Here is a 15,973-nt window from a genome sequence, read left to right as displayed (position 1 = left end):
CAGAAATAATCTGATATGATAGACAGTGCTAGACTTGAGGTCAAGATGCTTGTTCCAGTCCTGACGCTGTTATGAATCGTTTGTGTGATCTCACACAAGTTTCTGAACCTCAGTGACTCCATCTTTAAAATGTGGTGTTGGACTGAATCAAATGGCCTTCAGATGTGTCTTGAGAAATGCCACATTTCTCTAATGGTGGGAAGTGTCATGAAAGAAGAAGAGAGAGGGCAAGGGGAAGGATGGGTGAGTGGTTTATGGGTTCCCCATCTCCACTTCAAATTTAGCAACTCCATTTTAAGCTCAGATTTTATTAGAAGGGAATATTCTACTGCCAATAAAACAGGTGGAAACCACCAGACCTTTCATGTACCCATATTCTCTAAAACAATCTCTTTTTGTGGTTTCTCTTTTGATTTCCTTTTTGTTCTAAACATGGAACTAAAAGATCTGACATGTTTTAAAAATTCCATCTGAAATATACATTCTTTTGTCCTTTCCTCTTTCCTACGCAGAAGTGAAGAGGCCTAAGCAAGGACAAACATGGATACTTCCAGCGATTCCACAGTTTTCAGCAAAATGTGACAGATTAAGAAACTTCTCAGTTTCAAAACAGCTACCAAGTGACATGCAAAAGTCACAAATGGTCTCTTTTTATCCTATGACTTTAGGAATTGCTCATTTGCATTTCAATGTTTCTTGCTGGGTGGGAATGACCTTCAGGAGGCAACTTCTTTGTATTTACCTGATTGTCTCTCAGCTATCATGAACTCCATTAGAGCAATTTTTCTCCACCTGAGGCTAGGGAACTGTATGAAGGGGACTAAATCAAGCCTCCATTCTCTTCAGTCTTCCTCAGTTTCTGTTTTAGGGCAAGATAGACCCAAATCTACTTCACAGCTTTCTGCTTGGAAATAAGATGAGCACCCTTTAAGTCAGATCCTCAAAGCTCCTTCAATGGAGGTGAATGAGGACATACAATACCTGCAAATCATCACCCATCTTCAGAGAAGAATTACAGTATTCTTGAAACATCATGAACTTTCATTTCTGATCTTCTAGATGAAAGCTGATTTATCTTTTGCTTTGAAAACAAGTTTGGTGCATTGAAAAGCCTGGGAGGCTGTCACTCAAATCTTGATTCTAATTTCACACCAGCATTTAGGTGCCTTGGGGCAAATTACTTTCTGGACTAGGCTGCTATTTTACTATTGGGAGTATTGGAGTAGATGCTTTCTGAGATCCTTCTCGATTTAGATATTCTAAGGACAAATTACTATAGAGGAAATTATCTCCAGTTGTTGGTTCGGTCTTCAAAATCACTATAGGATCTAATTTTGAGGTTAGGCTGTCAGAGTTGGCCCTTAATAGTCTATGCTCTGGGCTTCAGATCTGGCTGTCTAAAGGAAGGAAAGCTGGGTCTCTTTGGGATGACTGGCTTGTTTCCTCATTGGTTGGGATTCTTCATGTTCAGAGGTCCACTGGGAACTTCAGTTCACCATCATTTCCCCTATACAATGGTATCTCCGCAGTCAGGTGTAAGATGGTGATCTGGACCCCTCACTGACATTTCACCCAATTCTCCAGACAGTCCTTTCATTAATTTCTTTCATTCCTCCTTCATCACTGCATCATGGTCCCTTTAAGGCAGCGGCCATAGTTGAGTGGTGGGAGCAGCTGCTGGCAGCAAAGAGACTTGCAGGATTTGGCCTACCCTTGGCCACTCACAGCGCACGCTCAGGACCGGGGGCTTGGTGGGAAAGGAAGGAGGGGCTTAAGGTGCGCCTGCGCAACTGGGGCGCGCGCAAGGGGCTGGTTTGGTGATCCCTTTAAGAAACCGCAGGCGGAGGAATTTCTCTGAGAGAAAATAATCCTACTCACGGGGCCCCTTGGAGGCCATTAACCCCCCGAGTCCCGGCCCCCCCTTTTCCCGGGCAGGCCCTACCGCCCACGCGCGCACCCGTGGGATCTCAGGATCTCAGACCCGGCGCGCGGCATCCGCCCCCTCCCCACTCTCAGCGCCGGGCCCGGTTGGGTCCGGGGAAGCTGCCGCGAGGCGGCCGTGCCTGCAGTGTGGGCGGGGGCCGGGGGCCCGAGAGGTTCCGCCGCCACCGCGCCGGGAGCCGCAGCGGTTCCGAGCGGGGCCCAACATGGCGGAGAGAGAGGTGGAGTCCGGCCCCCGAAAGAGGGTAGGTGAGGTGAGGCAGAACTCGGGCGGCGGGCGGCGGGGGGCGGGGCGGGAGCCGCGTCCCGGGGCCGGGAATGGGCCAAGCGCAGGCTCGTGGAGGGGTCGCGGAGGCCCCGTTGGAGAGAGGCTGCGGGCAGGACTAAGGCAACCTTGGGTCTGGAGCGCGCTGGAGAGTGGTCCTTCGGCAGGTGGGACAAAGATTTGCTGCTGGTTAGGAGGGGGAGGGGCGGGGGGTTGTTTGCTTTTTTTATTTTTCCTGCATTGGGGGTGGCTTATCTGGGCCAGGGGAGGGAAGGTGTCAGATTGTTAAGTGCATCTTTAGTAAATCAGAGTCTGGAAGTTTAACTGGGAGAGGTCAGGTGGGGGTGGTGGTGGCGGGAATAAGTCGTGGACGGGTCTCAAGAGGAATAACCTGGAGGGTTCTTCAGTAACACCGTCGCGAATTCATGCTCCTGCCTCCTTTCCCCTCCTCCCCCCCCCCCCCCATAACCGTTATCAAGACTAAGGTGGAGGTGGTGCTCCTACCTGTGAAGAAGTGGGGTCGTTGGCATGTCCTGATTTAGGAGAAAGATTTTGGCAACTCTAAATGTCATGTTCTAGTCTAGCCTCTTTACCAACAATTAGGAACGTGGAAGAGTATGACAAGTTTTGTCATAACAGGAATGCATCCAACCAACCTGCAGAGGTGAAGCCAGTTCTGCATAGGAGTTGTTGAGTGCTTTTAAAGTTTGTCTTGAAACTTTTCTTATTTAATTCTGAATGTTTTTTTTTTTTCAGACGGAGAACAATACTGTACTATCGATTGAGCAATATTTTTCAGATTTTTTTTTTTTACTTCCTCCCCCCCCCCCCCCCCCCTTAGCATGTTGAGCAGTACGTTTCTTATCAGGAATCTTGCTTTTGGGAATGATCACAAAATGATCAAATTAGTGTTAATTACGTAAAAAATTACTAGATTTTTACTGATAGTGCCTTTTTTGATTTAGCAGAGTTAGCAATCTCTTGATGATATTAGGGATAGTCATTTGAGTGCTTACTATGTGTCTGGCATTGTGCTTTTTAGGAAGAATTTACCTTTCCATTAGCTATGTAAAACCCATTTTGCAGGTGAGGAAATATAGGCTTATAGAGATATATAGAGAGGTTAAGTAATTAAGATCAGATAGCTATTTAAGAGGTTGAGTTTGGATTTGAATTCAGGTTTTTCCCAACTACAGTACTTGTGTAGGTTGCCAATCTATGTTTCTTTCCTTAAAAGCTTAAATTATAAATAGCCAAACAAGTGTCGAATAGTTTTTTTCCAACAATTTATCAGGAAATATTTTCAACTACACAGCAAAATTGAAAAAATTTACAGGTGGCCTTCATATACCCACTACTTAGATTGTTCTATTGACATTTTACTGGTTTTATTACATATTTATTCATCTATTTAGTCCTTTATCTTTATATCAGCTATTTTAATGCATTTCATTGTCGTATTTGGAGTAATTAAAATTTAATGTTGACAGTCTTAGGTTTATAAAAGTTTAGCTCTTCATGCAATAATTAGTCATAGCTAGAGAACAAGTTAAGCTGTATAATGATAGTGTACCAAGTAGTACGTTTAATGGAAATATTGGGTATGGAATGCATGTCTTGAAATCTTAAATTACTCTTCCAGTTGTGAGTCAATTTTAAAGTCGATCCTCATATTTGAGTGAAGGCAGATGGCATGTGATCCACCATTAAAATATATAGGGTAAATTACTTTAGTTGTGTAATGTTCTTTCAAGGAGATTGCTGAATCCAGTTGCTATTATTGCTGTTGTCATTCACCTTATAAGATGGAATGTTCTAGAAAAACATCTGCGCGCTTTGGTAACAATTTCAACTGGATTTTAAATACTTCTTGCTCTTCTAATACACTTAAACGGTGCTGCACTGGTGGTAATCTAAATTATTATTTTTTAATATGTCATATATGTAGCGCTTCCGCAGGTTTTACCATTATTTTACCAATTTCATTGTGGAGGAAGGTTACATTCATTATTTTTTAGATTCCATAATCCATTTTAAAGTTGTTATTTAATTTTTTTTTTTTTTTTTTAAGTAATCTCTACACCCAATGTGGGGCTCAAAATCATGGCCCTTGAGATCAAGAGTCACATGCTCTACCGACTGAGCCGGCCAGGTGCCCATCCATTTTGTTTTGATATCAAAACAAAATGTTCAGTAGGGTTATCCCGAACTGTACACATGGTATATGCACTTTTTTTTTTTTCACTCACTTTTTGGTGTATGCTAAACTCCATATGGATTCCATATGTATATTCTAAACAGGTTAGTGAGGACTATGTGCAAAAGTACAAGATCTTTTTAAATAATTTGGTTGTTTGCTTTGAGGTAGCTAAAAAAATTGCACAGGCCTAAGTAATAAATTTAGGTTATTTCATCTCAAATTGCATTGATATGACATGGTATTATATTTATGATACTGCTTTGACTTTTATAATCCTAAGTCACAAGTTGTTGAGCACCTATGTTAGTTGATGTACCTTATGCTATGCATTATGCTATGGTATTTATGATCAGCTAGAATAATACATTCTGGCTCTCCTGCTAAATTGCCAACTCCTTTAGAGGAGGGCCCATTGTACAGCATTTTGCATCTCCAACACCTAAGACTTCCACATAATAGAACTCAAAAGACTTGGTTTTTGGTAAGAAAGTTCAGTTGTTATAGTACAGTGTGTATGGTGTGGGTACCAAGTTATCTGTTTTGTAATTTTGGAAGCTTTTGTAAATGTTTCATACCATCTTTATACTCAGAAATTCTCTCATGGATCCAGATTTAGGGATCTTCTGATTGTTCGGGATTTTGGTTAGATGGAAGAGTGTAAACAACCTTAAGTTTTGTGTAGGCCTGCCTGGTGTCTTTTATGCTTGTGGGCAATTAGAACAATAGGTATTCATTAGATAAGGTTGATTTGATTGTATTCTGACTATATTGGAATGCCAGTCTCTCAATTTGTGAACTTGGGGAAGCTGAGTATGTGGGTGTGTCAGCACTATATCCATCTATCATCTGTGCTAAGAACAAGTTCACATGATGGCCAGTATTATATACACATACACTCTTTCTCATTTTAAAGTTAGGATATTTTTGAGATAATGTTTATGAATTTTTTTTAAGATTGCAAAATTTTTATTTTCTTAAATAAGTTTTAAAATTCATTAGGTAGGTTTGTTGTAAATAGTGGAATTATTTTATATGTGGCTATTATAGTAAACCTATGAAGCAGGCAATCTAAATCTGGTGGCCATATTTTTTTTGTGAAATCCCTGTATCTTTTTTTTTTTTATGTTTATCTTGAAGGAGAGAGACGGAGTGTGAGTGGGGGAGGGGCAGAGAGAGAGGGAGACAGAATCAGAAGCAGGCTCCAGGCTCTGAGCTGTCAGCACAGAGCCCGTCGCAGGGGTTGCGGGGCTTGAACTCACAAGCTGTGAGATCATGACCTGAGCTGAAGTCGGATGTTCAACTGACTGAGCCACCCAGGTGCCCCGCTATATCTTTTCAGAGTTTGCATACAGAATGATGATTTTTGTAAATGTATACGTTATTAAGTGGTCTAGTAAGTTGTATCCGTTCTTAAACTTCTCTGTATATTAAATTTGGGACGTATATGTTTGGTATACTTAAAGATAAACATATGTAGAAGTAGTATGCTTCAATTTTTGTAAAAACTGACCATTTTCCCCTCCCTACATATATGTGTATATATGTATGAACTTGGAGAAAGTTGTGGAGGATACATTTCAGGCTACATGTTACCGTTGATTATCTTCAAGGTTTGAGATAAGGGAAAGGGAGAATAGGGGAAGACTTTTGCAAAATGGAAAATACTCATGGTATAATATTAAGTGAAAATGTAGACTGTAAAATGTTATCCATATTATTATTGTAAATATGTAAACACTGAACATGTGTATAGACAAGGAATAGAAAATAATATGAACAAATGAAAACATTGATTTTATCACGTGATGGGATTATGGAGTTTTGTTTTGGATTTCTGTTATTTTAATATTTTATTAAATATTTGCAATAATTGCAAAAGGTTGATCCTTCTTAGTTCCTTGATGAACTTTTTATCTTTTGTCTTTTTGCTAAATGTTTTACTTAAAAGCACAAAAGCATGATGTCACAGGAGAGCCTGGTGGCTCAGTCAGTTAAGCGTCTGACTTTGGTTCAAGTCATGAACTCCCAGTTTGTGGGTTTGAGCCCCATGTCGGGCTCTTTGCTCTCAGCACGGCGCATGCTTTGGATTCTCTGTTTCCCTCCATCTCTGCCCCTTTTCCCGCTTGCACTTGCTTGCTTGCTCTCTTTGTCAAAAATAAATAAACATTAAAAGAAAAAAATCACAGCGGTACATATTATTAAAAATATTTGCAGTTCATGTGTCCAGAATGTAAAGCATCTGCTTGAAGAATGCATTGGTTCTGTATAGAGAGCATTTGAAGAGCCCAATCTAGTGAATTGTTTTCACAGTGCCCATCTTATAACTAGCAGAGGTTTCTATAAATAATACTTGATATTTATAGACATTTAAGTTCTAGTCATTATTCTGATTATTTTATATGTAATATATCCTCCAGTCCTTATCAATTCCAATTCCATAAACAGTGGTCACTGTTACTGTCCCATTTTATAAATGAAGAAACTGGGGCAAAGAGGAGTTTTTTGTTTTCTGGGGTTTTTTTGCTCAGGGTCCTAATATAATAAGTTAAACCAGTATCAAATACTACGTGAAAAATTATACTGTTTGATAAAGTTTAGGTTAGAATTTATTATAACAACATGTAAGAGTTAATATGTCCACTAATTAAATGTAATATATGTAACATAGAATACATGTATATAATAATATGTGTAAAATGGTCTAGGTCCCGAATTCATTATGTGGAATTTTTGATGATTAAAATCAATTGAATTATATTTAAATTGATGTATAAACTACTTCTCAGGAAGCATCGAAATACATTCCAGTTTGAGGTAACCTTAAAACATATCTTCACAACTCACAAGTTTAATAAAGTAGACACTAAATATTTTAAAACTATGATATATTTTAAAGTTTGTGCTTCCTTTTAATATGGACTTATTTTCTTATTTGCTAAAGACAGTATAAGGAGATAAATGTAAAATTGCAATTTCTATGGTATTTAGTGGATATTTTTGAATTCTACATTAGATCAACCACTCTTTAAAGAAGAATAACATTTCCTTTAAATATTCTGATTATTTTACTGTGCATTAACTATGTAATTATTTTAGTAAAGGAAAGAGAAAGGAGAGCATTATAGTATTAGGTTGAACTATATGAAATTGCTAATATTTGACCACTTGACTTACAAAAACACATTTTCTTTTTTTTTTTTTTTTCAAACAACGAATAATCACTTTATTAAAAAGGTTGATTTAAGCATGTACAATGGTGACTTCAACCTCACCACCTGGTTTAATACTGATGCAAGTAATCTTAATCTGCTTTAATAATCTCAGAAGCACTGTGTGCAAATCAGTGAGTCGCTTGTGGATCCTCATTTGAAAACAGACACAAGTCTTTTTTTTTTTTGATGTTTGTTTATTTTATTTTATTTATTAAAAAAAATTTTTTTTTAACGTTTATTCATTTTTGAGACAGAGAGAGACAGAGCATGAACAGGGGAGGAGCAGAGAGAGAGGGAGACACAGAATCTGAAACAGGCTCCAGGCTCTGAGCTGTCAGCACAGAGCCCGACGCGGGGCTCGAACTCACGGACCGTGAGATCATGACCTGAGCCGAAGTCAGATGCTTAACCGACCAAGCCACCCAGGCGCCCCAATGTTTGTTTATTTTTGAGAGAGACAGAGACAGAATGTGAGTGGGTTAGGGGCAGAGAAAGAGGGAGACACAGAAGCAGAAGCAGGCTCCAGGCTCTGAGCTGTCAGCACAGAGCCCGATGACGGGCTCCAACTCACGAGCTGTGAGATCATGACCTGAGCCGAAGTTGGATGCTCAACTGACTGAGCCACCCAGGCGCTCCCAGACACAAGTCTTAGAACCTTTACTACAAAGAGTTTTTCTTGTAGTGATTCTCAGGGTCTTGGTAGGCATCCAAACTTGTCCTTTCACTTTTAGATTCTTTTCCTTTGCACCTCTAATCAAGTCAGCACATACCTTCTCCAAAGATTTTACATTGCAGCTGGTTAGAGTGATTCTGATTCAGTGAATTGCCACTTCTGGTTCCACGTGTCTTCCCGGTGTCTTGAAAAGCCATGGCTGTGGCGTAGCTTCCTGACTGACTTGTTCTTGGGCAGAAGTGAGCAGTGGTGAGTCAGGAACAGGAGCTGGGTGCCTGGAGCTCCGTTGTAGCTGTGACCATGTCTTTCTCAAAGAGCCAAAAATGCATTTTCATATGCCTCAATCTAATAGAGCATGGGCTTCTCAAAGTCAGGTTATGGTACAATCTCTGGTGTTGAGCAATATTGGGATAATAACACCCACACACATTTATACTTAGGGAATATGCATAGTAGTATTTTAATTTCATTCTTATTATTTTTCTGGCCTCCTGGAAGCTTAAGTTATCTACCTTCCCTTGACCAAAGATAGTACCTGAGCAACCCTTTTCTATCGAACATGGACTACCCAATACTCTTGGAGGCCAAGGATCATATGTGTTTATCTTTCTTTACATCTCTCAACGTGTTGGTTTGAAATGTTTTAAGTTATATATATATACACACATATACATATATATATACACATACATGTATACACACATATATGTATATACACACACACACATATATATGACCTCACATGCATACTGCACATTTATAGGCAAAAAAACCAAAACAAAACAAAACAAAAAACCAAACAAAAAACAAAAACAAAACCCTTTTATTCTGTTTCATAATTTGATATTAATATAGAATATAAAATATAGATTGGTACAATGAAACCCCATATTCCTATTACTCAGCTTTGACAACTGAACAGTTATCAACATTTTGCTATTCCTGTGTCATCCAACTTTTTTTTTAATGTGTATTTTTGAGAGAGAGAAAGCATAAATGGGGGAAGAGCAGAGAGAGGGGGACAGAGGGTCTCATGAACCGTGAGATCATTAACTGAGCTGAAGTTGGTTGCTAAACTGACTGAGCCACCCATGTGCCCCTGCCTCTTTTTTTATTGAGATAATTTTATTTAATTTTTATTAAATTTTTAAAAATTATTTTTAATATTTTAATTTTTCAAATTTATTCATTTTGTGAGAGAGCAGGGTAGGGGCAGAGAGAGAGGGGAGAGAGAGAATCCCAAGCAGGCTCTACACTGTCAGTGCAGAGCCCTGTGTTGGGCTTAAACCCATGAACTGTGAGATCATGACCTGAGCTGAAATCAAGAGTCAGATGCTTAACTGACTGAGCCACCCAGGTGCCCTAGTTGAAATATTTTTAAAGAAATCTCAAGAATCACATCGTTTAATCTATACATACTTACGTATGTATATTTAATAAGTAAGAATTTAACATGAAACAACTCCAATACTACCATACCTAGTAAAGTTAAGAGTTCCTTAATCCAGTCTGTTCAGATTTCTTTGATTCTCTAAATGTTTTCTTATAGTTGGTTTGTTTTTAAATCACTATCCATATAAGATTTACCATTTTATTTGGTTTATCTGCCTCTTAAATTTCTCTTAACTTCAACCATCTTCCTCCCTACTGTATACACCCTGAACTTTTCCCCATGCTATTTCTTTGTTGTAAAAACTAGGTCATTTGTTCAGGAGAATTTCCCACATTCTGGATTTGGCTGCTTGAATTCTTGTGGTGTCTTAACATGTTCAATTACCCTTCATATTTCCCACAAATTAGTAGTTACATATGGAGCAGTAGTTCTCAACTTTGGCTGAAACTTGAGAATTACCTGGAGAGCTTTTAAATACCCTGATTCTCAGGTTACATCTCAGATGAATTAAATCAGAATTCATGGGTGGATTCTAGGCATCAATATTTTAAAAAATTTTCCCAAGTGATTCAGTCTGTAGCCAGAATTGAGAACTTGAATTGGTAGAGCTTTATTAGATTTAGATTCAGTTTTTTTGGAAAGAAAAATTCATAGAGTAATTATATAATTTATTTCCAATAAGTTTTAGAAATAAAGGGTGTGCTGTTTTATAATTATAGTGGGACAATAGCCATAAACAGGGAGTATCCTGGACAAATTAGGATATATAGTCACCCTGTTAGATGGTTACATCATTCTAGGAGGCATCTAAATGGTTGTCACACTTTAGTGGTACTAATATTGATCCGTTTACATTCTTTCTGTCAGTGGAGTCCAAACATTACAACTTCTTAACCTTTCACCTAATGAATTTGTCAGCCATAGATGATTGTTGCCTAGATCCATGATTTCCTTTGAGGAATGATTTTTTTTTTTTAAAATCATTTCTTCTGTATTTATTCACTGGAATTTTTCCATAAAGAATTCCTTCATTGGTTGAATTCCTTCAACCAATAATTTGGTTATTATTCACCAAATAACCATTATTTGGTTACCTTATAATATTTATACAGGAAAAGCACAGAGTAAATGCTTATTTTTTTTCCCCTTTATTTGCCAACTTTCAGAAGAATGAATTGATGTCCCTACAAATCCTAAAGGTGAGACTTGAGAGGTGATATCATTATGAACACATGGATTTTAATATATTTAATATATTTAAATTTACTGTGGTCAGTATTCTTTTTGATGTTTAAATTTGGTATATATTTTATTAATGACTATTTGTAATGGTATCCTAAGGCTGCCATAACAAATTATTACCAACTTGGTGGCTTAAAATGGCAGAAATTTTATTCTCTCTCAGTTCTGGAGGCTAGATGTCTGAAGTCAGAGTGTCAGCAAGGCCATGTTCTCTTTGAAGACTCTAGGGAAGAATCCTTTCTCACTTCCAGCTTTTGGAAGAATTCTGGAAGCTTCTGGTGGATTGATTTGTGTTCCTTGATTTGTGGCAGTATGATTCCAGTCCACCTCCCTCTTCACCTGTCATTCTCTGTGTGTTCTGTCTTTTCTAAGGATACTGTTTATTGGATTTAGGGTCCATCCTAACCCAGGATGATCTCATTTCAAGATCTTTACCTTAATTACATATGCAAAAACCTGTTCTGCTCACTATCTGAGGTTCTGGGTGCACATATATTTTAGGGGTCACAATTCACGTCACTACAGTCCCCCCTCTTGTCCTTCAAGACCATCCCATATGCAACTTAACCATCCCATATGCAAAAAACATTCATCCCTATCTCATCATTCCCCAAAGTTTCAACCCATTACAACATGAATTCTTAAGACTTAATAAATCTCTTCTAAATATCGTTAGCTCAGACCAGCCAAATCTCAGCATCTAAATCATCTGCATGAGGTATGAGTGTGATTCCATCTGGGGTAAAATTCCTCTTTATCTGTGGCCCTGCGAAACCAGAAAACAAATGTTTTGCTTCTAACATAACAATTGTGAGACAGACATAGGGTAGACATTCCCATTCCAAAAGGAAGGAAATGGAAGGAATAAAGGGATCACTTGCCCCAGTCAAGTTCAAAACCCAGCAGGACCAGTTTTATTAGATTTCAAGGCCTGAGAATAATTCTCTGTGGCTTGATCCCCTGCCCTCTGGGTTTATGGAGACACTGTAGACTCTTGCTTTGAGCCTACTTCTCTGGTTTCCACTTCTGTGTACCTTTCTTTTTCTTGAAGGGTAGCACAAGTTCACACATGAGTAGCTTTACTAGCTTTTTCTTGACCATAGAATTCCAGAAGTCAGACAGCTTTTTAAAATTTTTGTCTAGTTTCTGTTCTTTGAAGTATAGGCTGGCAGTGTTTTTGTTGGTATAATATGTTCACAAACCTTGTGAGTCTTCTCTGTGTGTAAAGGGGATCCACACAATTAGACAAGAAGGTTCTTCATAAATCTTTGATAACCCCATTTGTATTCCTGACTTAAATTGAGGTGGTAGATTGGACCTATGAGTCATATATCTGATATCTTCAGCTAGTAGTTGTCCAGCCATACCCTTGGCCCTTTCTTTAGAGAGCACATTTTTATAATAGTGAATTCCCTAATTTTATCATCCTCTGCCATCTGGATGGGCTGAGAATCTCCCAGACCATCAAGAGTTACTTCCTTTTTGCTTAATATTTCCTCAGTTTATCTCTTTTCCCTCGTTTTTTACTCTTAGCAACAAGAAGAAACCAGGTTGCGCTTTCAATGCTTTGCTTAGAAATCTCCTTAGTAAATAAATAAGTTCATCGCTTCCAAGTTGTGCCTCCTATCCAATAGTAGAACACAATTCAGTCGAGTTTTCTGCTATTTTATAACAAAGATCACTTTCTAGTTCCCAATAACATATTCTTCATTTCCTTTTGAGATCTCACCAGAAGCACCTTTAACATTCATATTTTCCCCAACATTTTGTTTATGGTATACCTATTCTTTAAGATGTTATAAGCTTTTTCTTCTCTGTTCCTCACTTTCTTCTGAACCTTCACCAGAACTGCCTTTATTTTATTTTTTTATTTTTATTTTTTACAATTTATTTATTGTTTAATTTACATCCAAGTTAGTTACCATATGGTGCAACAATGATTTCAGGAGTAGGTGCCTTTTTGCCCCTTACCCATTTAGACCATCCCCCCTCCCACAATCACTCCAGCAACCCTCTGTCCTCTGTATTTAAGAGTCTTTTATGTTTTGTCCCCCTATGTGTTTTTATATTATTTTTGCTTCCCTTCCCTTATGTTCATCTGTTTTGTCTCTTAAATTACTCATATGAGTGAAGTCATATGGTATTTGTCTTTCTCTGACTAATTTCTCTTACCATAATACCCTACAGTTCCATCCACGTAGTTGCAAATGGCAAGATTTCATTCTTTTTGATTGCTGAGTAATACTCCATTGTGTGTATATATGTTCTCCACATCTTCTTTATCCATTCATCAGTTGATGGACATTTGGGCTCTTTTCATACTTTGGCTGTTGTCGATAGTGCTCCTATAAACATTGGAGTGCATGTGCCCCTTTGAAAGAGCACACCTGTTTCCCTTGAATACACCTGGTAGTGCAATTGCTGGGTCGTAGAGTAGTTCTATTTTTAATTTTTTGAGGAACCTCCATACTGTTTTCTAGAGTGACTGCACCAATTGCATTCCCACCAGCAGTGCAAAAGAGATACTCTTTGTCTGCATCCTCGCCAGCACCTGTTGTTGCCTGAGTTGTTAATGTTAGCCATTCTGAAAGGTATGAGGTGGTGTCTCATTGTGGGTTTGATAGAACTGCCTTTTGTATCCATGTTTGTACCAACCATCTCTTGAAGGTAATCTAGATTTTTTTTCTATCATGCTTCTTAAAATTCATCCAGCATCTGTCCGTTATCCAATTCCAAAACTGTTTGCACGTATTTAGATATTTATTACAGCAACATACCACTTCGCTATACTAAAATATATATAAGTTTCCTAGGTTTGCCGTAAGAAATCACCACAAACTTGGTGGCTTAAAACAACAAATTTATTCTTTTATAGTTCTGGAGGCTAGAAGTCCAAAATCAAGGGGTCAGCAGGGCCATCCTCTCTCTGAAGGCTCTAGAGAAGAACCTTCTTTGTCTCTTCCTGCTTCTGGTGGCCTTAGGTACTCCTTAATTTGTTTTTGTTTTTGTTTTTTAATATATGAAATTTATTGTCAAATTGGTTTCCATACAACACCCAGTGCTCATCCCAAAAGGTGCCCTCCTCAATACCCATCACCCACCCTCCCCTCCCTCCCACCCCCCATCAACCCTCAGTTCGTTCTCAGTTTTTAACAGTCTCTTATGCTTTGGCTCTCTCCCACTCTAACCTCTTTTTTTTTTTTTTTCCCTTCCCCTCCCCCATGGGTTTCTGTTAAGTTTCTCAGGATCCACAGAAGGAGTGAAACCATATGGTATCTGTCTTTCTCTGTATGGCTTATTTCACTTAGCATCACACTCTCCAGTTCCATCCACGTTGCTACAAAAGGCCATATTTCATTCTTTCTCATTGCCACGTAGTGTTCCATTGTGTATATAAACCACAATTTCTTTTTTTTTTTTCTTTTTTTTTTTTTTAACGTTTATTTATTTTTGAGACGGAGAGAGACAGAGCATGAATGGGGGAGGGTCAGAGAGAGAGGGAGACACAGAATCCGAAACGGGCTCCAGGCTCTGAGCTGTCAGCACAGAGCCCGACGCGGGGCTCGAACTCACGGACCGTGAGATCATGACCTCAGCCGAAGTTGGACGCTTAACCGACTGAGCCACCCAGGCGCCCCCACAATTTCTTTATCCATTCATCAGTTGATGGACATTTAGGCTCTTTCCATAATTTGGCTATTGTTGAGAGTGCTGCTATAAACATTGGGGTACAAGTGCCCCTATGCATCAGTACTCCTGTATCCCTTGGATAAATTCCTAGCAGTGCTATTGCTGGGTCATAGGGTAGGTCTATTTTTAATTTTCTGAGGAACCTCCACACTGCTTTCCAGAGTGGCTGCACCAATTTGCATTCCCACCAACAGTGCAAGAGGGTTCCCGTTTCTCCACATCCTCTCCAGCATCTATAGTCTCCTGATTTGTTCATTTTGGCCACTCTGACTGGCGTGAGGTGATATCTGAGTGTGGTTTTGGTTTGTATTTCCCTGATAAGGAGCGACATTGAACATCTTTTCATGTGCCTGTTGGCCATCCGGATGTCTTCTTTAGAGAAGTGTCTATTCATGTTTTCTGCCCATTTCTTCACTGGGTTATTTGTTTTTCGGGTGTGGAGTTTGGTGAGCTCTTTATAGATTTTGGATACTAGCCCTTTGTCCGATATGTCATTTGCAAATATCTTTTCCCATTCCGTTGGTTGCCTTTTAGTTTTGTTGGTTGTTTCCTTTGCTGTGCAGAAGCTTTTTATCTTCATAAGGTCCCAGTAATTCACTTTTGCTTTTAATTCCCTTGCCTTTGGGGATGTGTCGAGTAAGAGATTGCTACGGCTGAGGTCAGAGAGGTCTTTTCCTGCTTTCTCCTCTAAGGTTTTGATGGTTTCCTGTCTCACATTCAGGTCCTTTATCCATTTTGAGTTTGTTTTTGTGAATGGTGTGAGAAAGTGGTCTAGTTTCAACCTTCTGCATGTTGCTGTCCAGTTCTCCCAGCACCATTTGTTAAAGAGACTGTCTTTTTTCCATTGGATGTTCTTTCCTGCTTTGTCAAAGATTAGTTGGCCATACGTTTGTGGGTTTAGTTCTGGGGTTTCTATTCTATTCCATTGGTCTATGTGTCTGTTTTTGTGCCAAGGTACTCCTTAATTTGTGGCAGCATTAACTCCTCTCTTTACTTCCGCCTTCACATGGCCTTCTTTCTGTGTTTCTGTCTCTTTTAAGGACAGTCTTCATTGGATTTATGGCCCACCCTAATTCAGGGTCATTTCATTTCAAGATCCTTATACTAATTACATCTGCAAAGGTTATTCCAGAAAGCTCACATTCTGAATGTCTGGGAGGACATATCTTTGGGGGCCACAGTTCAGCCTGCAGCAAGGTCTTTAAGGTTTGCATTTCAATTCTTTTAAAAAATTATTATATTAAAAGTTACCTTAAATTTTTATTAGAAGTGTATATTTGAATGGCATTAAGTACATTTTAATAGTGTTGTGCAACTATTACCATTGTCTTTTTCATGCCAGACAGAAGACTGTACA

General features: G+C 38.8%; 2 protein-coding genes across 7 annotated transcripts in view; one reads left to right on the top strand and one right to left on the bottom strand.

Annotated features, from left to right (window-relative positions):
- The first annotated feature begins 1,904 nt into the window (after window positions 1-1,904).
- Window positions 1,905-15,973, top strand: part of ZMYM4 (zinc finger MYM-type containing 4) — a 145,359-nt gene continuing 131,290 nt past the window's right edge. The window contains exon 1 of one of the 6 annotated variants that reach the window (XM_049618724.1): window positions 1,905-2,186. Coding sequence is in view for 2 of the 6 variants with exons in the window: in XM_049618719.1 (XP_049474676.1) it covers window positions 2,148-2,195 (48 nt within the window). In the remaining 4 variants the exon portion in view is untranslated. The other 5 variants (XM_049618720.1, XM_049618719.1, XM_049618721.1 and 2 more) reach the window with 5 other exon arrangements.
- LOC125913567 (40S ribosomal protein S20-like) lies at window positions 7,647-10,478 on the bottom strand. Its single transcript, XM_049618757.1, is given in 3 exon segments — window positions 7,647-7,790; window positions 8,236-8,461; window positions 8,463-10,478. Coding segments are annotated over 3 exon segments (396 nt in total). The 5' UTR covers window positions 8,489-10,478.

The sequence above is a fragment of the Panthera uncia genome, assembly GCF_023721935.1.
Source record: "Panthera uncia isolate 11264 chromosome C1 unlocalized genomic scaffold, Puncia_PCG_1.0 HiC_scaffold_4, whole genome shotgun sequence".
Taxonomy (NCBI): domain Eukaryota; kingdom Metazoa; phylum Chordata; class Mammalia; order Carnivora; family Felidae; genus Panthera; species Panthera uncia.
Note: the sequence above shows the minus strand (reverse complement) of the source record. Positions and strands in the feature narration are given on the sequence as shown.